General features: G+C 39.4%; 1 protein-coding gene across 1 annotated transcript in view; it reads right to left on the bottom strand.

The window, feature by feature from the left end:
• LY75 (lymphocyte antigen 75) overlaps positions 1-27,546 on the bottom strand; it is a 47,669-nt gene that overhangs the window by 18,213 nt on the left and 1,910 nt on the right. Inside the window, exons 2-22 of the mRNA XM_074594325.1 lie at positions 26,575-26,949; positions 25,412-25,585; positions 24,969-25,133; positions 24,266-24,376; positions 22,368-22,508; positions 20,463-20,651; positions 19,631-19,788; positions 18,617-18,727; positions 17,300-17,388; positions 16,773-16,945; positions 16,397-16,593; positions 14,845-14,987; positions 9,023-9,104; positions 8,372-8,443; positions 6,917-7,040; positions 6,001-6,036; positions 5,555-5,730; positions 4,386-4,450; positions 3,079-3,155; positions 1,851-1,987; positions 665-770 (exon numbers count right to left, since the gene is read on the bottom strand). Coding sequence (XP_074450426.1) covers positions 665-770; positions 1,851-1,987; positions 3,079-3,155; positions 4,386-4,450; positions 5,555-5,730; positions 6,001-6,036; positions 6,917-7,040; positions 8,372-8,443; positions 9,023-9,104; positions 14,845-14,987; positions 16,397-16,593; positions 16,773-16,945; positions 17,300-17,388; positions 18,617-18,727; positions 19,631-19,788; positions 20,463-20,651; positions 22,368-22,508; positions 24,266-24,376; positions 24,969-25,133; positions 25,412-25,585; positions 26,575-26,949 — 2,901 coding nt within the window. The remainder of the gene's footprint in view (positions 1-664; positions 771-1,850; positions 1,988-3,078; positions 3,156-4,385; positions 4,451-5,554; positions 5,731-6,000; positions 6,037-6,916; positions 7,041-8,371; positions 8,444-9,022; positions 9,105-14,844; positions 14,988-16,396; positions 16,594-16,772; positions 16,946-17,299; positions 17,389-18,616; positions 18,728-19,630; positions 19,789-20,462; positions 20,652-22,367; positions 22,509-24,265; positions 24,377-24,968; positions 25,134-25,411; positions 25,586-26,574; positions 26,950-27,546) is intronic.

Below are 27,546 nucleotides of genomic sequence, written 5' to 3'. Positions count from 1 at the left end.
TAGCGCCAATGCGAACACATTTCTTCCTCACTGCATTTACCTCGATGACTCTAGTTTATATTACGGCCGAGAGGCAGGTCCCAAGGGTGGAAGAGCTCTGTTTTGCAGTCCCCTTGCCTTCCATCCCCTGTCAGTGTCCTGGACAGCTTGCAGGTGGCCAGTTTAGACACACTGCCACGTTAAACTGCTCAGCACACTTAGACAGAGAGGGTCCTATGCGCTCCAGCGGGCAATGTGTTTGCCATCTCGTCCCCAGACAGACAGCTGAGCTTGTCTTGGGAGCAGCTCCTAAGGTGGTTTTCCCAGTGCAACGTCTACAGTCTCAGCTATGTTTTAACTTGGGAATGCTTCATTCAGTGGTGACCATTCAATCCTCAACCCTTAACTGCAAAGTTTTACAAATTTTTCTTTTTATAACAAGTTAAGATCATACAGAGAAGCTGCTCTTTGAACTGACTCAAATGTCTGCTGACTGCATTTCCAAGTAATGTTTCTGGGGACGCAAACAACAGACAACACATTTTTAACTGGCCTTGGATTTCTAGAATGCTCCCGGCATGCCTGTAGATAACTAAATGATTTTATGCTCAAGTTCTTCAGCAGAACAACACTGAATTTGGAAGAGAAGCTGCATACTAGAAGCGCCCCGAGTTCACCATCGTACCTTGCTCAGCTTGATTTGAGATGGATGGAAGAGTGCCTCCAAAAGTTACACACTTTTCATTAGCTGCATTAAATGTTAAATATTCAGGTTTCATCTTCATAAAACACTGCAAAATAAACACAATGAAACTGGTTTTCATCATACCATTGCTTTCTAAGAAATAACTTGTAAGAAAAGGTTCTTAAGTCAACCCTAAAAAGTCACTTCTCATTTCCTGCAATAAAACATAATTATTTTTCTCAGAAAGCAAGGGAACTGGTACTAGCGGCATGCATTTCTTATTAGATTCAACAGAATAGCTAGAATAGCTAAATATAAAATGATGAACAATCCCACTGGATAGCTCCTCATTTGCTGAGGATTATGATTCAGTAATTTTTAATTGGCTACACCAGGATCACGTACTGTTTTAAGAATGGGAATTCATACCTGAATTCTGAAGTCGACAGGGTTGGGCCAGGAACCTGTACTGTAACCTGTTACCTTTCGGGAGAAACTGCATGGGAACTCGAAAGCTACATTCTACAGTGATATGAAGTACATTTGCAAACCTTGGCACAAAGTAACGTGCAGATCTGATGCACACTCCTTCTTATCTACAGAATAATGGTGGGCCAAATAACAGCAATCAGTCTCACTAAGACTTTAGGTGACTACCTTGGAAGACAGTACTGAGATTATACTATAATATGGCTTCTGACCTCTGTTGGTTCATTCTTAAAAGCTCCTTCTAATGCTTAAGTGAGTTAAGTCCTTAAGGCAGCTTAGGAAGCCAAGCATCTGCCAACTTGCTGCCTGCCTATGATTACTCAGCAAGAGAATCAAGATGCTTCTGCCACAGAAACCTCATCCTCTCCCTTTCTAATCCCTTCTCTTCCTCCAAAGCAGAGTCCAAGATTAGACAATACAACCAACATTCGTGGACCTAAACGTGTGGTGATGGGAAAGCAAAAAACCTGAAATTTACTGCTTGGAAATTAAGAAACTATCAATCCTAAATAAGGGACAGAGAAGGGGAAGGTCAGGGGGGGTGGATTATTTTAATCACTGCATTTAATTTTCAAAAGCCACCTCTCAGTCCACTCCTGAACACAGCTGCTACTTCCTCGCATCTTTCAGTGGGGCACTCCATCTTACCAGACTATGAAAAATAGGTAAGGAGGATTGCTCTGTATTATCTCTGTACCTTATTCCGGAACTGATGCCAATCTTTAGGGCAACCTCCTCTGACTGGGCGGTAACTGGGATCATGTTTCTCTAGTAAGGAGGCATTATTTTTTTCACAGATGAAGGGCAGTTTTACGTTACAGTTAACTGGGTAGTCTGCAGAAATAAAAGTTTTAAAAAATAGTTACGGTAATTCCTATCACGCTCCGATTGCCATCCATACTTTATGACATGACAAAGACCAGTCTGAAGCGAGGTCCTTTTCAGTGCAACCACAGTGAAGTACTATGAAATCTAAAGCATTAAAAGTAACAGCAAAAGACAAACATAAATGATTTATAACAGACAGTGATATAATTTCCTAAAGATCCAGAGTCTGATCCCTTACTTCCAGTAGTAACACTTCACACAGGCAGAGGAAACTTCAAACAGAAAAATCATGAAATAAGAAGATTTTGAATACAAGGACTAATATCCTGGCATAGAGGGTGTGTGACCTGAAGGTCACTAAAGCCAAAAGGAATCCTTTAACACCCATATGGAGAGCATCTGGCCTGTACTGCTTTACATGACTCCTACAGTAACTGGACTGGCTTCCTAGTTAAGAGCAATTTTTGGCTAATAGTGATGAAAACAGGGCAGGAGCATACAACAGAATAATGTGCTTTAAAGAGCAAAATGGTAGTAGACAGGAGGAACTAATTGTTCTCCAGGGGTTATACATCTTCCTCAATACAAAACAACATTGAAAAAAGGAAATAAGAAGCTTCAAGTACCACCCAGTGGCATTTCCATGACTTTGTGTGCCTCTTCCAGTATGACTCCACTACTTCATGAAATTTGCATCTCCAGATGCGTATGTGGTTGCAAGTATTCAGTCAGGCTCCTCTAACACACACAACTCTAACACTTAATTTTCAGAGTATGTAGCATAAACACAAACAGGTAACCACCAAAACTAGATTTCACCGTTATCAATTTATATCACAAAATAAATGACAATCAATCATAAAAAATTGTCATCTGAAGTCAGGTTTGCCTCTGGTCATCAAGAAATACCATCATCGCTTCGACTCTCAGGAAGAAATAAATGAGTCAAAATTCAATCAGATTATTGTCAAGAAGCTATTCACTCCTAATTGAACATGAATTTACATTCAATGTAAGAGTTTGGGCAGAACAGTAATTACTTTTTTTTTTTTAAATATAATGACAGAGAGGGGTGAAAAAAATAAAAACAACCTTACCTCTGTACCAGTTCTTTCTAGAAACATACCAACAATCCCTCAGGAATCGATCATGGAAGCGTGAAAATAACTGTAAACTGGATACAAACATTTCAGAATCAGTCTCCAATCCAATGTGGTCTTTAAGTGGAAGCTCTGATAGCAACAGAGCCAGCGCAAACAAAAATTTGGGTTGGTAACTTTTTCTAGGAGATGCCCTACAACGCTGGGAAGGACAGAGGCGGGGGGAAAGTAGACAAGGAACAAACATGTGGTAGGTTCAGTAGTTATGTACCTTGCCCAAATTAACTGCACTAAGGAGATGTGCAGAACGAGGGTAAGAGGTTATTTATCACCGTGCTGCAATTGCTGGCACATTGTCAGGATTAGCGAGGAGAATGGGCAACTCCCCTGTTCTATTTTCAAAGTAGTATATTGCTACAGTATTTTGGCAAGTGAAGAATTTTCCTTGTAAAAATCCCATGATCCTTCGCTGCCGCCATGAACGGCACGATGCGAGGTTTGCTGTGAGTCATCTCAGCTCTACAGGGCTATACAAGATTTGGCATTACCTAACTGGAAGGGTGACGTCTTAAATCGATTTCACATTCCCTGGTCTCAGGTATTTCTCAGCTACCCTCAGACAGGGTTTTTTCAGATTTTTTTTGTTTTTCAGTTCCCAATTGTTAACAGAACATAGAAGTGAGCTTAAAAATCCAATAAAAGCATTTTAAAGGCCAATAAAATACATCAGCTATTAGGACCACAGATTTCAACAATTCACTTGACAAGACTACTATGTCAAAGCCCAACAACCTGAAATCTAGAGGCTCCGATAGACACACAGGGAACGGACTATTAATTCAGTTATTATTAAGTTAATTTGAATTAAATTTTTTATGTTGGTAACACTTGTAATGGGAACAGAACTCAGAATTTGTCAGCTAATTACAATATTTCAACCATCTTTTGAAACAGACCCACTTTCTAATCGTACACACATACTGTCTTAACCACTACTTGCTTTGTCTGAGTACAGACACGGTTCCACTCTCTCTGTTTTAGGTACTCTATGGTCTAAGTTTAGCATGGCAAGAACAGGTGCAGGTACACGTGAACAAAAGCGGAAAACACTGAATAACGCTGTGTGGTTTTCTAGCTTAGTTCAAATTATTTATCTTACTTCTTTGGGATGACACAGAAGAAGCACCCTTTTACAAATTCAGGGATAACTAGAATAGTTTCTAAACAAAAATATATTAACTATATTCCTAAAAAGCACATCAAAGAAAGCTTATAATAAAGCATCCCATAATTATTCTACATACGGTGAATGATAGCTGTAGCCATAATCAATAAACTTCAGCCACCACTTCTGTTCGCTGTTTGATAACTGCGGAAATAAAGAACAAAAAACCCAGCATTTTACAACCGATAGAGAAAAAGCTCCAGCCTCTATCAAGGATAAATCAATGACAGAATTAATTTTGATTTAAAATGTTTCCAAAACATGCAGGAATTACTGCTCTTCAGCAATAGGAAAGGATACAGTTCTAGATTTACATGCCAAGTAGACGGACCCCTGAACCTACTAGAAAAAAAGCCCAAGTTTTCCACTCTGCTGAATAAAGCTCCAGGAAATCTTGCAGCACTGTTTTAAGTGTGTGCTAGATACATCATTCCCCCAAAATTCACAGCAGGAACTCTACCAGACAACCAGGACATAGCTGCAAGCTGCCTAAAGCTGGTGTCGTTCGTTCCTTCCTCAGAATAATGCCGTTCTTCCAGCAAAGAGCCAAACAACAAATAGCTCGCGAAAAGGCTAGAGATTTAGCAGGTCAAGTCCTCAATTTCTCCTGCCTTGTAATTTCTCCTTCCAGGTAACTTTTTGTCAGGAGAAATTTCACAAAAAGAGCTTGCAAGCTGCTAATTTCAGAAAGTATTGTTGTCTCACAAGCAGCAGCACTGAAGAAAGGTAGTGACAGAGGTGCTGAGAATTGAAATGTTTTGTTAAGATTCCTTAAAAGAACGTATTTTCATTTTATAAGCACCACAAGCCACTTTCAGTAAAGGCTATCAGACCATCATGCATGTCTGTCTAAATTCTCTCATCAGGTGAAAAATGCTGTGCTGTCCTGTGCATAAAATTAAAGCATAGGGACGTTATGGGGGAAGTATAGGGAAGTATTTGCAGACAACGGGATGCTCCCATGGTGGTCCTGTTATGACACTTTCTCTCCATTTGGAGGTGGGTTTTGTTGTTTTTTATTTTTACATGTTGTTAAGGCTACTTCTAAATTTAAAAAATTCTTTTACAAGACTGACACGAAAATAATTCTTTTTCAACTCATCTTTTTCTTTTAAGTACAATTAAAAACCATTAAGGCCAACAGGAAAAGAAAGAAATTAAGGATTAACATTTTCTTGTATTGGAAAAACCAGCAAGAAAATTTCCCTATAGTGGAAAGTATCTGTTAGACAGATTATACCTTCTTACCTTTTCTATTTGAGATAGTATTGTCCTGAGTTTTGGGTAAGAATCCACAGAGGCTAAATCACTATCATTTTTTTGACAGTAGAAAATAGCTTCCTGGAAGCTCAGGTTTTTATCTGGTACAAACCACAGCTCAGCTCCATCGACAACAAGCGGGGCTCCATGAATTCCAATTTCATCTATGCAGAAGAAATATCACACACGTAAGAAAGAAATTCAGAAAAACTCATCCTTTCTTTTTCTGAATGTAATGAGGAATGTCAGTTTGACACTGGGAAGAGCCAACGCTCCTTGCATTCTGAGTTCTCTCAGAATCAAATTCTATCAGTTGTGACCTTTGCTGGTATCAAACAGGTATTACAGTAGAAACAGAACAAAACTAAGGAAAGTATATAGAGTATTAATAACTACATACACATAAGAGAAGAATATGCAAAAAGTCCATTTACCTGGTATGTACCACTCAGGTGTCTTTGGAGTGCTACCTGTCCAGAGGAAAAAAAGGAATAGTCACTTCAAGTTCACCTTCTAACAAGACTGTGGTCACCAATAACGGAAGTGATGTATTGTACTCACCTTCTCAGCATGCATGATGGAAAAAATAAAAGGAGAAGGAAATCATACACACATTTAATAGTTTAAAATAAGCCGATGTAAAACTAATAAGAGTTTTGCATATCTCAGTCTCAAACAACTGGGGCTTTTTTCCCCCCAAGCAGAATACAAGCATCAAAGCAGTATATCTACCCGTGTCTCCCCACAACAAAGTTTCATCCCCTGAAATGCCTTTTAATGAACAACGAAAACCTAAAAGCCTATTGGATTACAGCACTTTACATAACTGCATGGAAAAGCCTGGATCTGTGCAGATATGCCATGCCATTCTTTTGTATTCCCACTCCTCCATCTCACTACAACGAGGAGCTAGTACACCAGTTTTACCAGAAGGCAGCTAATGCACCTAAGGTTCAAGAAAACTGTACAACTGAGATGTGTGTGGTCATTTAGTTACAAATATCACTAAGAATGATTAAGCAAAGTCCACAAATGCTGCAACTCGGTGCGTTTTATCACCTCACCTAACAAGAAGCCACTTCTCACTTAGTGGGACAAGAAAAAAATATGGCAGCAGTGATACTGCATCCCCCCCGCGGTCATTTTCTGATACATCTTTGAATATTCTAAGTGTATGTCGGCTTGTGTGTGACACAGGCAAGACATCTCATGTTCTGGCCTTTTAACAGTTCAGAAAGGAAGTGATAAAATATTGTTTGCAAAGTTTCTATTATTAGACAATAATGGCAACTCAGTGGTAAAAAATAATACACTATTTCATAGGAATAAATAGATGTAACTGCAGTTTACCTTTTGTTATCTGACAGACCCATTCAAGTTTAGCTTCACAATCAAAAGGCTTGAAGTAAAATTCCAGGTCTCTGCCTTCATGGAAATAAAATCTCCAAAATGATCTCCGTGAAAACTGAGAGGTCTGCATAGAAGTAGAAACAGAGAACTGAGTTACTGTGGCACAGGCCTCTGAAATGTGAAATGAAACTGTATTAAAAAGGTACTTTGGCAAAGTTAGTATATTTTACTGCGGTTTTAGTCCCACAACTTATTTTGAGGAAAATGAGCAGATACAATTGTAACTGTTCAACTGTAATCCTCCTTGCTAGCCACATTTGCGAAGCAATTAGGTAAAGGACTTAAGTCTACAAACAAAAGTCCCTTCTTGCAATGTTTCTTTCCTTTTTTGTAATGCACAGGACCCCATTGATGCTTATTATTGAATTATCTGTTGCAACTTGTTGCCCTGAAATGATTCTCATTTCTGCTCAAAAGAAGCAACCATCTGAACTGTTCACACAAATATTCTTTCTTATCCAAGATTATTTCTTACAATCAAGCTTAAAATCTGACTTCACTCTTGCTGATCTCTCCAATAAGGAGAATTTTTTATCATTCGGTGTCCCCTTCGAACTTCTCTCCTCTTGTCTAAAATTTTTAGTAGCTTAACGGGGACAGCTTCTCAGCCTGGAGTCACGAACACAGGAGAAGAGAATGAGGGGAAATGGCTGTGAACAGAAGCAAAGGGATGCACGTATCCTTTCCTTCAGTAAATCCTAAAAGCAGAGGTGCTCCTAATTAGGTTAAAAGAAGGGATGGTACTGGAATAGTCTTATAAAAAGCCAGATGACGCTTCAGGAAAGTTAAAGGGCGTTTTAAAACTCATGCCCATCAAGACTAAGCTAAGCAATGAAGAACACAATTAGGAATTAAGCAGAGGCCTGACATTTTTAAACTGACACAGCACTTACTGTTTATTTCACAAGTAAACAAGGAAATACACACAATAAACACAAACACACGCTCTTTCCTGGCTACTGCATTCCCTTACTTTAGGTTTCAAACATCTTCTTAATTTGCAGTTCAGAAAAACTAATCTAGACTTTAGAAGTTACTGGTAGAGCTCTGTTTGCTTTTTTGTTTTAGACTCCACATTACATCCTTAAACATTATGTGTAATATAAAAGACATACATAGTATAGCATTATGCAATAGAGAGTAGCATTGTTACTAGAATATTTTGTAGTTCAAAGCAAGTCTTATGAAAGGTTATCATTAGCACAGCACTTGGTTCATAAAAAAACTGCTTGAATAAGGGAAAACTGATAATAAGGAACACGAGCAACTTTTTCACTATGCAAAGAAATCATCTCAGCAGTCAACATAAATTCAATATACGGCTGGCAAAACTGTTTTTTCCAAGTACTTCCGTGTAAAAATATGTATGCTGTTATTAAAAACCTTGAAACTAACCTTTAATGCAGCACAGTCTCTTGTATCATATTCATCTTCCAGATAATCAAGTGGCATAACAACACTAGTTACCTACAGGATGGACAGGATGAAAGAATCATTACTTCACAGCTGGTTTTGCTGTGTTAATCCCCAGAGATAACCATTCAAACCTGGGATCCCATTACGTTTATCACTATTAAAATATGTGTTAAATGGCAGTTACTGGTTCAAGTTTTGAGTCTACATAGCTGTTATTATGGGAGAAGAGAGGGAAAGAACTCACAATTTCAGGCAAATAAATCAATTACGGTGAGGAAAATATTTTTGGAGAAGTCTGAGATACCAAGGAGATGAACTGGTAAACCCTCTGCTCTGTTGTGGCACAAAGACATCTTGTTCTCTCCCCCAGTTCTTACATGTTTACTACTGTATCGCTGTTAAAATATTTTAATGCAATAGAGACAGAAATCAGTTTAACCTTATTAAAGATATGGTTTTAATTGGAAATCTGCCTGGATGGCAGCTCTTAAGTACGCAATCTTCTTCTGAATTATTCATCTGTTGAAGGATCTGCCATATTTTAATTAAAATATTTAACAATTTACTTTCAATCCAGTCCAAGCTGAAACAAATCAGGACATGACATTTCCTGGTTAAAAGTTAACTTACGGGTTTATCATCACTCCATTGCCAAGTTCCCAAAGAGTCTGGACTCCTCTTATTCATTCCAATCCATACCCATCTGTCATTGCTGTAAATAAACAAGATAAAATGTTAAGCCAAGTACATGGTTCAGCTCATTTAAGAGAACGACTGACCAATGTCATAGTATTACTTAGCATCAAGCAGCAAAACCAAAGGCTTACTACTGCAAGTTGCAGCAGTTCAAAGAGAAAATGGGCATGAGGGCTAGGACCTCTTCTACACTCTTCTTCAAGAAGATCTGTAGGCTGCCTTTCCCTGACCACAGAGAGAACTAACTAAATCAGGTAATTCCTTTGTTCGCTGCATCATCACTTCATCAGTTGCCACTTAACATAAAGGTCTCTTTTCTACACTTTTCTTCCAGAATCACGCACGTAGTGTTTATTTGGCTTGCTTCGCTTTCTCCTGTCCACCTCAGGTTGTCTCTCTCTCCACCATCAGCTCGAATACACTCTTCCTCAAACCACAAGAAAACTTCTACTCATACAGAATAACTGGCTTCATATTTCCCTTAAGTTTGTCAGCAATATAAACAAACCAAGCGTGGGCACGTATTTCAATTATGCACCTTTACAGAAGAGGCATAGACATAAATGAGCACATACCGCCACTGACTCCACTGCTTGCGTAAAAGAATGGCAATAGAAATTTTACTCCATTTTACAGGATTAGAGTCAGAACTGTATTTTTTTCTAGATTTTACTTCTTGACTTTTCATAAGCAGGGGATGTTTAAATTCAAAATTTCGGCTATGCTCCAAGATACAAATTTGTCCAAAAAAATGGGTTTACAACATAAATACTTAAATCTGCAGTAACAACCTTTACCATACTCTTTACTATTGCTTATGAATCTAAAGATACCGTAACAAAATGAAATATGTGCTAGTCAAACTGCAACGTTAGTTTTGTACTGCACCCTCTGCTTCTCAAAGTATCAAGTTTTGTGCTAGATACTGAAGTTTATGATAATTTACTCCAATCCCCTACCTTGCCCAAGAAAGGCAACAGACGCTTTTCTGAACGATGGCATCAGTTTGAAGCAAGACCAAGAGTTTTCTATGAAATCACATGCTACGTGAAAGCCCACTGCAATAGAGCTGTGGAAAAGGCACTTTCATCAATGTGGTCTGACAGCGATAGGCAAGTATTGATGTTACAAGTACAGGGCTCTTGTAAAAGTGCATCAGGAGTACTATTCCATAAATTTGTGTTGTACCAAATACAGAGAAAGAATACAGGATATTTGAGGAAATGGGAGTTTAAGTTATTAACAAGAATTAAGGATTTTCTTGCCTAGCCTTGACAAAGAAAGACAGGAAAAGGATATAATTATTCTTTACAACGTATCAGAAGACTAAACCCCCAAAGAAGAGGAGCTATTTTGAGCAAGAACAACATCGTGTCTGAAGGAACCACAACTCAGAAATAAATTTAGGCTCAAAATTGGGAAGAGACGTCTGACCAGCAGAGGTCAGAGTTTGGAAAAGGCTCCCAGAAAGCTAGCACTGACAAAATTATTTTAGGATACAACTTGGAAAGTTTATGAAAATAACTATTACATGGAGGGATGGACTCAGACACAGGCTTACCTGCATAAACAATGTTATGAAATCATGGGGCAATGCTAAGAAATTCTTTGGTAAGACTGCGCCACTACCTTTCTGCACATATCACCAAAAAGATGCTAAATTGAGCCTGAAATGGCTGACAATGCAGCACCAACAAACCACAGCTTACCCCAGAGTATGTGGGCTAAGTACATGAAATCCAAGATGGGCAACAACATTTGATTTGGTAGGCTTCCCATTAGGAAGAAAAGCTTCAGCCACGAACAAATCTCTCTTTTTTTTTTTTCCCTCAACTCCAGTATTGATTTCCTGACACTGGTGTGATAGTGTGATCACACTAGCGAATCTTATCATACTGAACAGTCTTCAGTCTTTTAATGATTTCACTAAGAAGCCTTTAAAGAGCCTAAATGCCCCGTATCGCGCCAGAGGGAAAACTGTGAGCCAAACATTCACAGCTGTCAAGCAGCTAAGCGGCTTTTGGCAATTTGCCTTTAGGATTTTATTTTTCTGTGATTGTTCTTTCCAATTATGAATCAGACATTGCTTAACCCTCCTCTCCTAACCATCACCTACAGGCTTAAGCAATTGATCATCACAGAGAAATATCTACTAAAAAGAACATCTGAGACACTCATTTGAAAAGAATCTGCAATAATTACCTGAGGAACTAGAGCAATTTTTCAAAGTCTTTCAACTTGTATTAGGCTTTTATGAAATAAATAAATAAATAATAGAAAGCGCACCCGGTCAAGAATTTCTCCAGCTTATCTCCCAATTTACAATTACTGGTCTGCGAATGTAACAATGTGTTCCAGCTGACTGGGCATTTACACATTAATGTACATTTTTTGCTTCTTTTGGAACTGTTCAGACACAACCATGAGTAAGTCAGTAACTGCTACACTATCCTTGATAGCACTTTTAAGCTTAAGTAAAGCCTTTTGATAGCCCTCTGAAGTTATAGGTTATATTATCACCTCTTCACAGAAAAGAGCTCTGCCAACTATTTAAGACATATATGAATTACGACTCTGTATTGCAACTAAGCTTGCAGCAAGAAATTTGCTTGTAGTCCAGGTATCTATCTCCTCGTTGCAAAGCATTTAAAATTCATTCTGTGGACTGCCATCAGAATGGATTTATCAGTGCTAGAGTATTCTTTGAGCTACCTCCCCTAAACTGCCTCTAAAACCTAGGTTATCCCAAGTTTTAACCTAAAAAAATAGGCGCAATTCGTGCTTCACGATGGACTCCATGCTGATTAACAATGAAACACCCTAAATGTCCAGCAACCCCTGCAGAATACCAGTGGCTTTTCTCTCACACAGAACTGTAACTTCATAAAATTCAATGTTGTGCAGCAGTGGATAAATACAGTTTAGATCACTGTGAAGGGAATATAAATTAGTAATTTTTCTACTGTCATATTCTAACTGCTGAAATAGAAAAAGGATTTTTCCTGTCCCTTATGTCAGCCCCAACACAGGATTAAGAGCCTAAGTGAAGTTACTGTGGCTTGTAGTTCAACCTAGTTCATGACAAGAGGCAACACGTGTGCATCTGGGCCAACTCCCTAATTGCGCAATTTAAGGCACCATTTAATTTTAGGCAGTGCTGGCCTAAAAGCATACATGAAGCTTATTTGACCCCCCGCTTTTCCCTCCGTAACAGGCTACTGCCACAAGCTGAATCCCCATCCTGCTAGTCACCTACTCTTTAGCAGAATAAAAGAGAAGTTGTATTAATGCAATTACTACAACTCGCATCTCAGCTTTGTTGCTGTTTTGGCCAGTGTGTTGAGAATAAGACTCATTTTTCTTCTTGCAAACTCAAGTGTTAGCGAGGCTTTCTAGATTCAGCACAGTTACAGCAGCAGAGCTGCACATATAAAAGGCAACGGACTTCTTTCCAGTAAGGTGTCCTCATTGAAATGTTATTTCTAACTATTCCAGGCTGCTACTCTGCTTGCGTCCGGCGTTGCTGCCAGCTATAAGGGGCAAAACCTTCACAGAAACAGTAACTGTGAGTAACTGAACCAGATCTGTTCTGCCTGTACCGTGTCCCTCAACGTGAAAAGAGGTTATCTCCTATTTCTCTCAGACAGAGGAAGGTTGGCAGGCAAATTTTATTTTCCTTTCCAATGGCAATCACTCGACTTGGCTGGAGCAACTCTAGCTCTTATTTGCCTCTAAGGTGGAATCCGAGTAAAGAACAGAATGGACTCGGCAAGCTGCCCTTTTCCTGGTGAACCAAACTGACTTTTGCTAACATTTAAAAACAAACAGTTCTCAATGAGTCACCGGAGAACTGTGCAAGGGGAAAAAACCCGAAACCAAAAAAGCCAAGGTGTGGCTCCTTCCCCAGGCTGAAATGAGTGCGCTGAATGAACAGTTTAGGTCAGAGTTTGCACTGAGTAAATTCGGGGAACACGGACAAACTGCATGCCAGTGCACTCTGGCAGCTAATCACAGCTAACATTATCTTAGGATGATTTCTCCCAGTTACCTAAATTATTTGTTCTTGGTGAAATAATTGACTTGATTTCAGACAAGTCACCTTTCACTCTTGATCTCCAAAATACTTTATATAATCACCACCTCTGAGTAATTTCAAAGCGTAACTAACTTAAACACTCCATTATGTTATCTAAACAAACAATCATTATTTAAAAGACTTCAGGCAATATCAAATACATACTATTTCTGTTCAGGAAGTTCTGCAATGCTTGAAAAGGGGTTAACTCAGATGAAAATACTGTGTTTTGGGTTATATTTGACACATGCATTTACGCTGTAACACTGACTGCAAAGTCAATTTATACTAGGTTCAATATATTGCCCCTTATTTAAGTTCTAGTAGAATACTACTGAAGTACTGGGACTTTCCTTTCTCTGTGCTAAGTTCGAGTTTTCTGAAATATGGGAACTGCAGTAGCACCATATGTCAGCTGACTTTCTGGAAAGACAGGAAAAGTCTCCACCTTTAAACGCCTAACAAAAAAATGGCCATTAACTATAATTAATACCTCAGATGGTCTGCAAGCTGAAAAGTAGTCCCAAGTACTCGTAGGAAGATAAGTTACTTCTCTATTCATGTTTCATAGTAGATTAGGTACACTAAAACAAAATTTATGATTGCAAAACAGTATAATAAGATCTACAGCTAAAAATAATTTGTGCATTAATTTTTATTTTAGGGACTAGTCACTTTAGCAAAGGAGTCACAAGTGGCTTTTATACAAGCTAAACCATCTATATATAGAACATACAAGTTTGTTTTTTGTCTCTTATTAACATAAACACTAAGTAATTTTCATGATTTGTGCACTTCTAAAAAAAGTTCACTGGGTTTTCAAGAAGGCATCTCTTCAGTCATCAGGTTTTAAAAAATTAATCACAGTGTTCTACGTTGGCAGCTTCTGAAATAAACCCGATTTAGTTTGTTGATGAAAAAATTTAGATCATATAACTGGCAGCATTTGAGTTTAAGCTGGCAAAAGTTCTGAAAAACCATGCTGCCAATCAAAAAAAAACATGTTACACAAGGATCTGACATCACACCAGTGCCTAATAAAGCTTTGCAGTGACAGTTCCTTTGATTAAAAATAGAGCCTTAGACTCATAAATTATGTAGCATTTAATTTGTTGATACCAGAAAACTCAACACACCCATCTAATGCCCATATAGTGTTATTGCAGTTATGCCAAACGGGATCCGTGCCAACCAGATTGCTGGACACTACATTATTCACGTTTTCAAAAGATAGCACCCAGTATAGTCAGGAGGCATTTCATGAATAAAGATGAGACCTATCTGAAAAACTGAAATAACAACTCATCTCTAAAGAATGTATCAGTAAAGAATAGAAACAACTATCACCCAGTTGTGCCAAAATTCAACATAAAGAAGGAAACGCTTATTATAACGACACAGACTTAAATTCACGTAATGGAAGATGCTCAAAGCAAATCTCTCTTTTCCTGCGCTCCCTCTAGCAATGCAAAACATTTGCTGAAGTTGTATTCCCTTGACATTTTCCAGGAAGGCAGTGACATGACCAGCAGTTCAAATGCCACATCTAGCCATTTTTACTGTGGGAAACACAGTCACTGTACACTATCTCGTACTTGCCATTTGGGGTCAGCAGCAGCGTTTGTGATCTACTGCAGAATGCGACCGAAATCAAAATTTTAGCCCATAGCCAGTTTGTTACCTGATTATTTTTCTCAGGATAGAATGAAGCGCCTTGATTTCTTCTGAGTGACTAAAACTAGGTAGATGGCCTCCGAGCGCTTCACAGAACCTTTCTGCCTCTTCCCAGGTCCTGGTTCGCAGCACTCTTTCGCTGTGGAAGAACTTCACAACAGCCAAACATCAGAGTAGAAAACGACACAAGTGACAGCATTCTCAAAACACTCCTGTACTACTCAAATATGGGCACCTTAGGTAGGAATGAATAATCGGTGTTTCCATAGGGACAGAGTTTGACTTCTTAACAATTATTTTATTTTTTTCAGTTTGCTTGACAACAGCCAGACTCTGAAGTTTAGCTGACAAAATTTGTTTCAAATGCAACGTATTCCATATGGCAGGCTTTCTCTGTTTTTCTTTACCAGAAAGATTTTACAAAACAACACCCAACTGACTCCAAAACTGCAAGCCAAATTGTAGGATTTGAGGGATGTTGTTCTTCCAAATTTATGGTGAACTGCAAAGCCCAGTTTTCACTGCAACCAGGCCCGTTTGAGCGCTGCAGGTGAAGAAAAGTTCTTTGTCACACGCTTTGCTACCTGCATGTATCAGACTTGCATACTTGGCTCATAAACCTCAGCTCACATGTCCGCTTGATCCCCTTGGCTTCAGGCCAAGCCGATTCCCATCAGCCGGACCTCTCTGCACGGACATGCTGCACTTGGTCAACAAGAGTTTTGGAGAAACTGCCGGCGCCAGCTGTCCCATCCCATGAGCTATGGGACAGTTACGCTGCACCTCAGCTAGACCTTTCGGGATCCTTGCCCACAGCCTTGTTATTCAAGCTGGGTTTCCCCACTTTGCTACACGAGCTGTTTACAAGCCACAGCTCATTACAGACACTGAGTCCACAAACAATAAATAAATAATTCAATAAGCAGCCTCAGTTGTAACTTGATTATTAATAGGAGGGGAAAAAACCTGCATTTCTAAACACAAACTTGTTTAAGCCATTTCAGCTAACAGCATGGCTGCTTACTTCCACTATTTACTTCAAAACCAGTAAAATACAACTGAGACTGCACTTTTTTTGATGAAGTTTGATATCCATATTCAAACCAGAGAAAATACCACCTCTCCTACCTACACTCTCTTAAGAGTATAGGAAAGAAAAGGGCAAGGGAAGGAACTGCAAAGTGCTTTCCTTCCCTATGCAGGTGTCTCTGTGGCCAGATGATGGCTGGCAGGCTCGGATAGAGACACGGCACCCTCCACCACCACCAGGCTCCTGAGATGGCAGCACGGGCGAATGCTGTCACCCCACTCAGCTCCGATGTGCAGAGCTGGCCACAGAACGAGCGAGGAGAGGCACGCTGCATCTCTCTGGAATCGGCAGAGGATGACGCACGAGAATATCTGGAGGCAGTCAACCTGAATCAACGTGAACTCCTCCTCCCAGTGTAAAAAATCTTTGAAATGCCTTTCAGAGCAGCTACAAGCCACAAAATGGCTAATCACACACTTGCTGCAAGACAGTAACAAACAATTAACACCTAATAGGAATAACGTTTTACCTTGTAGCAGGCAAGGCCAGATCCATTGTGCCACCCAGGCGGACAGGGATCAGTTGGCTTTGGGAGGACTTCTGGCTCCTTGGGCAGACCGATATATTTTTTGCAGATAGAAAATGCTTTAGTGGTTTTACAGTCCTTAGTTTCCCACTTTCCAAGAGACTTTCCACTGGGCATGGCCACGCATCCTCCGGAAAACTCTACAATTTAAGCCAACAAAGACATATTTAAAACCATTGGCTGTTTTTTTCCAAAAAAATCCATAGATTTCTGAATGACTATTTTATTTCATCCTTGGAGTTCTGTAATATGGTACTCCTATGCTTGCTCAATGTAAAATGATAATATTTTAATGTATTTTTTTAATTGTTAAATTTACCTGGTTGCAAGGAATTCCAGTTAGTGAATGTCACAGCTTCAGGATTTCTCCCATCCACTGTACCCCAGGAATATATTCCTGATTGGCTAATATCCTGCAAACCGGTCCAGAAGTATTTTTCTTCAACTTTGGTGTGTTTTCTAATAAGACTGTTTATAAATTCTTGCTCAAATCTGAAAATTCACAGATTAATTTGAGTCAATATTTGAAAAATACCTGAAACAACTGAGTCAATTTGAAAACCAGGCCTGTTATTTGAGTTAGTTAAAGTGGTCGTCCAGGCAGTCCCATATTCAACCCAGGGTCAGGAGTCCGGGAATTCACAAACTTCTAAGAAAGTTTTACACTGTAGGTTTACCATTGTCACACTGTGGAAAACACGGTTTGCTAGCTCTCTGCAAAAGCAATTCTATCTCTATTTTTTTGTATAAACCACTGATTAGCATACAGAGGTATTTTTAATCTCTGACTATATCTCCAGGATCATACTGTAAAACGTGCCCATAAATTACAGAGATGTGTTTTACCTGTTCATCACTGTAAGATTGCACTGTGCTCCAAATGAAACTTCTGTTTTATAAATCTTGTAACAGTAGTTTCCGTGTTTCTCCCATCCCTGGTTAGAGAATGAAAAGCACATTTATACGTGACAGTCTAATTTAGGCATTATCTACAGGAGAAAATAAATCATTGCTAACGTTGGTCGGTGCCCACAAGCTGGCACAGCGTGTACAAGAAAGAAACACAGTGCATCACATACAAGGTCCAGTATCATCAACTCTCAGATTGACAGTTCTAAGAAATAATGCAACCACGGGAATAAAATACACCACTGTTGCAGCTTGACTGTGCAGAGTCTTCTGACTGCTATGTGCATTTAGAGAGAGAAACACAAGGGTGACAGCCTAGTCCTGTTCAAAACAATAGAAGTTTTGATGCTGTTCCACCAATGCCAGGATTCAAACAGAGGAGTAAAAAGAAGGCATTACTACTGTTTCTTTACTTACGAAAAAAATTAATTTTATACTGAAAATGTGCGAACATACAAAATTTCCATATTATTCAAATCTTTCCCCCTACATTTACACTAAAATATCAAGGAATATTAATGTGTTAGCTCTTTGCTAGCCTACCAATGCCACTGGTGTCTGAACGGCACAGAAAGCTGTAACTCTACATCCTGGCAGTCTTTGAAGAGACAGAATAAAAATACTTCGAGGTTGTGCAGAAAGAAAGATAAGGAGTGAACATGTTTCCTGTTGCAGGCAACATGCCACACAAAACTGAACCAAAGTACCTAGTAATACCATCCCAAGATTGTTCAAAACAGAAAAGACTTCAAGGGTTATTTATGCTGTAACACGTTATACTGAAAGGAAAACCAAAACAACCACGAACCAACCCCCCCCATTTATTCAAGTCAAAGAACTAAGATGAGCCAAGTAAAGCGTAACAGAAACCTAATCTCATTTATCAATCTCTGCATATCTTTATGTTGCAAAGTGCTTATCCTAAACTATAAAACATACTTCAAGCAAAAACCACAGAACAAATGGCATTAGCGATAACATACCTAGCAAAAGCAATTTTTTTCCCCTAAACAAATGAATAAAACACAACATCCCCTGGGTCCAAGCTCGTAATACTTTCATCAATAAACAGAGTGGTAACACATCCAGAGCCTGCTTAGGACACTCAGAAATTTAGCTCATGCTATACGAATGTCCTTTTTCAGCTAAAATGTTCCACAGATTTTATTTATTGTACAGGCAAGAAGGAAATCAGGAATTTTATGCAGGTTTCTGAAAAAAGTGAAAGTAAAAGAAATACAGACTTCCTATTACCTCTTCCAATGAGCAACTTTTATCTGATTTTGTTTCATTCAAAATCTCTCCTTTTTTCTTGCACACATATTTCAATTTTTCTTCACAGGATTTGACTCTCCACTGTCCCAACTGTGACAAGGAAAGGAAAAGAAAGTATTTAAAAGTCTAAAATTTTTCAATTTCCATAGTGCATGGGCTGAGTTTTCCTAAGTGGGAAAGCCAAAATGCCTCTAGCAAAAATATTGGGGGCGGGATTATACGCATAGGTGCATGTTTGGAAGGGAGAGAGAAAGCTGACAAATGTGGAGATAGGATGATTCTGGATCACATCTGAGAAGGGAAGAAAAGGCCAATGTGGTGCCGACCGTCTTGGATGAGGGAGGGAATGGGTGCAGGGAGTGTGCTCAGCTTATTGCAGAGGTGGGGAGGAGGCAGCTCGGAGGAGCAGGGCACAGCAGCTCCACTGCCAGCCTGACAGCACAGCGAACAGACGCTTGCCCAGTTTTCTACTGAATCTGGGAGATGGGATACAGCCTGCTTCCCTCTCCACTCATCTTTGTGACCTCCTTCCCCCACCCACCCCTTGCTGCTTCTGTTCTGTATCCCCCCGGTGTCTGTCCTCTCCTCTTCTCTTACCAAGGTATCCTCAGAAAAGGTGGCCCAAACGGGTCCTGGAGATGACTGAACCCAGCTTTTCCTTTCAATATTTCAAGCCCACCTCCTTCCTAGCGCTCTGCCACAGACACGCAAGAATACAGTAGCCCAAAATGTAGAGTGACAAGGACAACTGGCTGGCCAACAGCAGAAACAGTCTCAGAGCTGTGAGCAGCTTCTTCCATTCTTTGCAGTACACAGCTACCAAGTGTCAGCTAAATAATTCTTAGGAATTTGCTTGTAGAAAAATGATTAACTGTATTTTAAACATTATTCCAGAAATAAAATCAGTTCTCTCCTTTACCCTCCCCTTGACTTTCATATACATCACTGTTGCCTCTACTATGACAGAAAAAAACCCCAACACCGTATTCCTACCTCGCCTGAATATGACACACAGTTAGGAGTGCTGTTAAAAGGAACTTTTGGTTCGTTCTGATCCCAATATGTAAAAACCACAGCTGAGCGATCTGACCATTTGAACAAGGTTGGTACATCTTCATTCCTGAGACCCATCCACATTTCTTCTTTAACATCTGTAATTTAAAATTAGGACAATACCGTAGTTTAAAAATAATATTCAAATGAATTGGAAAGGAAAGTGAAATCATCAAAATTAGGTTTTTATCACTATACTGCACAGCATAAAAGCCACAATTTTTTTTCTTACAGTGAGAAAGGGGATATGGGACAAGTACAGTATATTTTCATCACCCTGTTTCTTAACTTATATTCATGAACGTGAATAAATTTCACAGAGAAGATAACAAAGAGGAAAGAAAAAACAGAAATAACGAACACTCAAGCAAAAGAAGTTCAACCAAATTTAATTTTTTAGAGTGCACACAAAAATGTAAGACCACAGAGCACAGATAACATTTGTTAGTTCAGTGACCCAGTAGTCAAATACTGACCCAACTATCTACGATTCTCTTTGAATGAGAAAATTAAACGCAAGGTATTAGGCAACTAGAAGTAGGTTAGCCCAATAAATAAATAAATAAAATAGATCAAACCAAACCAAGAACTAATACAGAGGGACTGGACCTGAACAGCAACACTCAGCACTAGCCTGGGTACAAGCCCAGCTTTAGCACCTTCATTTAACAAGCTAGGGGTTATGACAATCATATGATAGAACATGGAAAGTGGTTTGTAATTTACGGTGCCCAGCACTTGGTGCTTGACCTTTACGAACATCCCAACTCACCGTTATGAAGCTTTGTAACTATCAGTTCGACGTCCGCCAATGAGTGTATGCTGATGAGGTTACTCCTGTTTGCTTTGCACGACTCATCCGCCATACTCCAAGGAACCTGGTTGTTTATCAGCATGTAGCAAAACCCATTGTGGGGAAGCCAGCCCGAATCACAGCGAGTATCCAAGTGTCTCCAAAACTCTAACAGTGAAGAGAAACGGAATTAGAGGCTTTTGTTTTACATTGGCTAGTGCAATGGGCTGGCATTTTTTTCATGCTTTAAATCCAGTAGCACCTTGAAAACAGCCAGAAAGCAGCGATCAGAATGCCTTCACATCTTTTCAGGGCTAACGTTTGAAGAATCAGTCATAATTCAGTCAAGCAAATAGACTTGAATGAGCAGCGTTATGGGGATTCATAATATTTTGGGGCCATGAGGTAGGCAGAAGAAGTTAGCGGGAGTGAAAGTAAAAAGCTAAAATGCATTACATTAAGCTGGTCTTAGTGTAAGTGAAAAGTTTAGAAGTAGCTGAAAGAAGATTTCAAAAGCAATTAAAGGCAAATCAAGTTACTTCATTGCAGGACAGCAGCTTTTACAAAAAGTTGCTTGTTTTGTTCTGGCAGGGGTTTGCACTTTTACAGGGCATTATTATCTATATGCAGTACCATGCATAAGACCAATTTCGAATAGCTCACAATGAAACAAATGCTTAGTTTTCCTTTTTTTTTTTTCCTGAAAGCTAAGATATTCAATAATTCAAACTGGTTTTAACGCATACTGAAAAAGGTATATGCTAATAGCCTTTCTGGTTCAAAACACACTATAAAATACTCCAAAAGAATTCTGTTTTTTAATTAATAAAGCACTGTATAAACACTGGTAACAACTCTATATACCCCACTAAGGTGCCAAAGAACAGGTAAGGATGGTTAACTGACAACTAGTTTTCAAGGGAACATTTGAAAACTCGAATGACTCTAGTTAAATTTAAACTGCCTACTAATTTTTTCCCCCCCCAAAGACACGCACCTCCCCTGGGGCAGCTGGAGAGAACGTGCCTTAGCCAGTGACCTACCAGGATACCTTCCACCTCCAGGACGCTGCTTCATGCCTCTTACTCCCTAGTCCTCCCCTCATCCAAGGACAATCATCTTCCAGTAAAAGTCTTCCCATAAGAGCCCCACAAGCATGAGCCCTGGAAACTGGGTAAGGCCAAAGCACACTTGGAAGAACAGGCCATGGATATGGGAAGGGCTGGACATCCAGGTGTAGGTAAATGGCCAAAAGCATGGAAGCAGTTATATATCACAGCTGGACCCTGTAAAAACTGAACTGTATATGTGTGTGTATAGGGAAGAGAGAATAAATATCTTGTAAGAGCTGTTATGGACCCAGTAAAGATTACACACTGGGCAAGCTACGAACTCTTGCACTCCAATTTCCACTGCTGGGCCTGATTTCAAAGGACAGTAAGGTCATTTCACTACTTCAATTTGAATTCAGAGTTTGATCCAAGCCCCAGGCAGGTCCCATTTTATGTCAGTACACACCAAGAGTGAAAGAAATGGGCTTAAAGCAGAGATGGAAAGGTTCAAAGTGCAACTGCCAGTTTCAGACTTTCAGTAGCACAGCAAAGAAGGCAGAAGCTGTGGAGGAAAGCATGAAGAGGACAGGACTGTGCTGAGAAATGCTTTACACATGAATGAGAAAGCTGCAAAAAATGATAGCTGTTTGTGATGCATCATCTTGACACTGAAGATACAGAGTGTGCTTCTGCTCTGCTACAAAACCCACAGCTGTTGTGCAAGTGTTTTGGCAGAGATGCCTAAGAAGGCTTGAGGAGGGGAAAAGAAGTCTCTATAAGTGAACATCACACTTATATTAACATACAAAAACAAAAATGCAAGCTGTCCTACCTGGGAGGCTTGAAACTTCCTTGAGCGACTTCTTGCAAACATATGGAAGTGGAGTCCCACAGTGGTAACTCTGCCACTGACCTGAGGCAGCGTTCATCACCACACAGCTGGTCCCATCCAGCGGGGACAAACTCTGCATATCTATAGACAGGAACAAACAAAAATAGAAGAGCACAAGTTATCAAACAGTAAGGTAGTGACTGCTTTTTTTTCCTATTGCTTTTCAATACAAGAATAACATACGTTGCATAGTACTGCATCTTGTATTTGAAGAACATAACTTGCTTTGAATGAAGGCACCTGTCCTACCATAGGTCCCACAGAAAGTTTTTCGTAAGACAGAAAAGTTTCAGAATCAAGGAATCCAGACATCTTTTCCAACGTTTAATCATAGAACCAGGAGGAATGTTCTATTTACAATACAACAAACCCTTGGCTGAGCACTTTCCCAGACGAGAAGTATCTCAGGGGAGAACCCTTTTCGTAGCCCTCAGTTTCCTTTGGCAGCCCCTTTCCAGCCCCACTCCAAACACAGCTCTGCCCTCCTTCTCTCAACACTAACCATAACCCTTCCTTCACAGAAACCCCAGACAAGGCCCCAAATTAAAAACGTACAGAGGAGAACTCTTTTTTTCAGTCCCCAGCTTCCCTTGGAGCCCCTTTCCAATGTTACTTTTTGGCTTTCTCTTTCTTTGAGCCCCGATGCCAACCCGAGGTGTCCCCCACACAGAGCACCCCAGCTGCCCCTGCACTGGGTTCGTTCAGTCTCACATAGAAGCTCAGGGTGGATCTTAGTTCTTCATGGGAGAGTACAGCGGAGACAGGGCCAGGCTCTTTTCAGAGGCGTACAGTGTAAGGACAATAAGTATGGGCACAACTTGCAGCTAGCAAAATTCCTGTTACATACCAGTAAATATTTTTTTATGTATGTGTTTTTTAAAGTATGTCTGCCACAAATGCAGACTAAGTTATGCCACCGTAACTCGGGACAGTCTTGTCTCTAGCTCTGGGTTACAGTCCTACAGTGTCATCACAGTTCCAGAGGAAGGTGCGGCCAGTAGTACAAGCAGCAGAAAAGTCCTTAGCCTTTCCAAAAAACAGTCCACATTTGGAAAATCTCACAGAAATTTCTTAGTAAAGCTTTCAAAGAAATAACACTTCTTATCTTTTCACAGAATTCATGTCGCAGGACTATTCTAGAAACTGAAGGAAAAAGAGAATTCCCCTTTTAAAACGTCAAATTCAGCTTAAATGACAGGACAGTATTAGATTCAGTATTCCCAATGATTATTCCTCCAGGATTCTCATATATACATATCCGTGGCATATTTGTGAGAATATTACAAATACATGCTGAAAATTCCAAACAAACCAGACTCTCACCAATTCTACTAGGAACTTGGAAGTACTTAAGAAAGGTTTTTCAAAGGTTTTATACTTCTTTCATCTTCATCTCAAAACAAAATTTAAGCAACCTTGAAGTCTGAAAACACAAGTTTGGCTTCTAAGTAATGTCAGTCCTTGCACGTACATCAATAATTGTAATATTTGAGGGAGGTTAATGCCATTCTGTCAATGGGAGGAGAAATTTAGCAGCTAGGGAAGCTGTAGATTCTTTACTAAAATGGACCTCAAAAATACTATTTAAAGTTTTAATTTTTTAGAGATTTATTAACCTAATCATTCATAAATATAAAACAAGCACAGAAAGATTCACTAGCTAGGAGGAAGAAACGCTTCCAAACTTTAACAAAAACGGAGCAATGATTGTTTTGATGAAGTCCAACAGAGAAGGGGCGGGGAAAAAAAAAAAAAAAAAAAAAGAAAAGGACAGGGCGGGGGGGCAAAATACTAGTTAGGGTTGTGAATATTGCTAATACCATCAGAAACATCATTACCTGGATGCCAGTTGAGAAAATTCAAAGGTTTGTGATCTGACCACTGCCAACCTCCAGAAATGTCCAGTTGATTTAAGCCAATCCAAAAGATCTCAGCAATGTCATCCTTGCCTGGAGATAAATTAATTTTTTTAAGAAAACAATTAGTATAAAATGGTCATCCTTTATTGGTCTCCTTTAATTAAAAATGTGATGTGAAAGGGTGTGCATTTGAGGAAAGAACGATTGCTACGATAATCGGACATGCAAACTTTCCTGAACTGAGGAGGAATTCACCCACACAAGTCGTCCTTCCCAATGCCTTCAGATGTTTGTCCTTTTGCTTTATATTCCCAAAGGCACGCTGGTAATTCCCCTGGGCCAAGCCTGAACATCAGTGAGGACAATTTCATAACAAGTGGGTAACATGCTGCTAAAACACCAACTGCCACCCAGGCCTATATTTGAGATTTTGGGAACATTCCTCACCGTGAATATGAACAGCAGCTAACCACTACAATGAAATCCCACAGATAAATTTTTAAAAAAATATTCTAAAGTGAGATTAGCAGCTTATTTTTGCTACACAAATGAAAGCACCAATGCATTTTAAGTACAATCGAGTTTTCACCCAGAATGTTAAGACAGAAACTAAAATGATGTCTTCGCTTTATGTTAGTTTCTCAAGATTTCATGACATTCGTATGTGAATAATTACACCTACCTTGTACGTAACTTAATTCAGATGCATCTTGGATGCTAAGTAAATCTCCCCCTTGCCTTTGACATGAAATATAAGCTTCCTTCCAAGAAAGAGCAGACTGTGTATTAAACTGGTAGCAACTTTCAGCCCCCGGATCATGTTCCCAGATATCATGACAACCATCCTCTGTTTAAAGGAAGCAGAAGGTTACTTGTAACTACAACTATACTGAAACATCATGAAAGTTTGAAAAGAAAAATTGTAATACTGATGGTCTATCGATTTTTGTATCGGTAATCACATATCCTGCAGAGTAAGTGGATGCTGATTGTCCTGTCAACGCTGCAACAGAAGAGGGACCTGCTTTTACCCAGCTTAACAGCAACATGCTACGCCAAGGTGGAGCTTTACATACGTTTAGTGACAGAACATTTTTATGACATTTATTTAGAAACCCAACGTGCCTGGTTGTAAGCAGATTCCCCATTTTCCATCGCGAGTATAATCTTCAGATGTGGCGCACCATTTCCCACCCGTATGCGTGTCATCCTGAATGCAGTCATGATGCCACGTCTCATTATACAGAAAGGGGAACTCGCAGGGTTTTCCATAGGAGTTCCCATCTTTGGTATAAACCTCTGCAGGGGAAACAAAAATTAAAGAAGTAGAAACAAGCTGTCTAGGGGAGGAAAAGACAGCAAATCAATGCTACTTCTTGTACAGACATTGCTAACTTAAAAGCATGCGAATCACACTTGTGGTCTTAAAACATCATATCTTGTTGTTACAGATAATATACAGCAAAGCCAGAACTGAAAGAAATGAGATGAAAATATTTCTTCTGTACTTTTTCTTTTGAGTAGGGCACAACACAGCAGAAACTTGTTTCCCCCTTCCTGGTAAGCTAGGGATAAATACATTGTCCTGTTGAAATCCAGGCGGTTTGCGCAGAGCGCTACAGAACAAGGTTCTAGGAATCAATACATACAGGAGAGGGAAAACATTTTAAACTGGAGCCTATTGGGCTTTTCAGACTGGCCACTTTCAACAACTCAAATACAAAGAAAATTCGGCTCTTAAATATGGTAAAGCAAGTTTTCACCACTTCTTCCAGCCAGCATGAGATTTCAGATGAGACTGGCTTCTATGACAAGCGGACAGACTACCAGACCAAAGCAAACGGATGGCTCCTGACAGTCCAACAGGCTGCGAGCTAGCAGCATGCACTGAATTTGACTGTACAGCCTACCAGCAAAGAAGATATCCTCAAACCCTGCCAACAGCAAAATTCCCATCACCGTGAAGAAGAAAGTGTCAGTTCTGATAGAAGGTGGTTGATTTTCGTAATTAAATAGGCTCTCACTAAAATAGGGAGGGAGGGATTTAAACACGCTAAGAAAGCAACTCGATAACAGAAATCTGCAGGTCTGCATATTTATTTTTTACTAAAAGTGGTTAAAATTTCATACTTGAATATCAATATCTCTCTACAGCAAAACATTCTACTGCTTTACTGATCTGTCTTTTCATATGATTAATTTTAAGAATTCATTGGCATAGACATATAGCAAAAAGCCCTTAACAAAAAAAAAAAAAAACAATTCTCTAAACCCCTATGCAAACTTACCATGGTAAGGATACCGACATATATCATCGGAGGAACTGTTGCTTCTCCACTGGTCTGTTGCATTTATGCTTGCAGTTACATAGGTAGTCTTGATAGTCACTTTGTACTGAGATGCACCAAGGATGGAAGCATCAGCACATCGCCACCACAACATTAGTTCTGAGCTACAATCAACCATTTTCAGGCGAGACAGTGATTTGGTGAATATATCAAGTCCCAGGCACTGCTTGGACCCCAAATGAAAGAGGCGATTCTGGGACACCCATTTCCATAAAGCTTCACTTGTCTCTTTGCAGTCATCTATTACTATTCGTGAGTTTTTAACTTGTATGCACTTGTTCAGTGTGTCATGGCGAATGGTAAAAGCATCATTGCCTGTGTAAGAATAAACAAATATCCACATATGGGTATGATTCAGTATCACTTTCACAGGAAGTTCATTTTTAAAAGTGTAATCACATTCCAAGACGTGCTTCCAGAAAAGTACAGCAACTGCTGTTTGTACATTATACTATGTCTTTTGTATACGCCACGTTAAGTACATTTTCCAGCTCTTTAGTGAGCATTCTTTACTTCTGGGGAGGCAAAAAAAAAAGGTCTCTTTCAAAGTTGTTATAAAATGAGGGGAGATAAAATGAAGCTGTCTTCTAAGTCCAACCCTATTGATGAGAATTCTTTCTTTAATTTTAAACAGATACTGACTGGATCAACCCCTGACTAATTTACAAGCTCACTGGGTAAAGAATCTTGTCTTCACACCTATCTGCAAATACAGTGACACACGTCAGGTACCATAAAATATAATTAATAATAATCTTCACTTAGTAAACACTTTAAAAAAAACCAACTATGCATCATATATGATACACGGCATGATAGGCTCATACGTGAATCAGTTTGTGGATGCAACTACAGTATTACTAAAATAACTGGCACTGCTTTTGGGAGAGAGTTTGAGAATGATTATCCCAC

The sequence above is a fragment of the Larus michahellis genome, chromosome 7 (assembly GCF_964199755.1).
Source record: "Larus michahellis chromosome 7, bLarMic1.1, whole genome shotgun sequence".
NCBI classification, from domain to species: Eukaryota; Metazoa; Chordata; class Aves; order Charadriiformes; family Laridae; genus Larus; species Larus michahellis.
The sequence above is the reverse complement of the archived record's forward strand: the minus strand, read 5'-3'. Positions and strand labels throughout refer to the sequence as shown.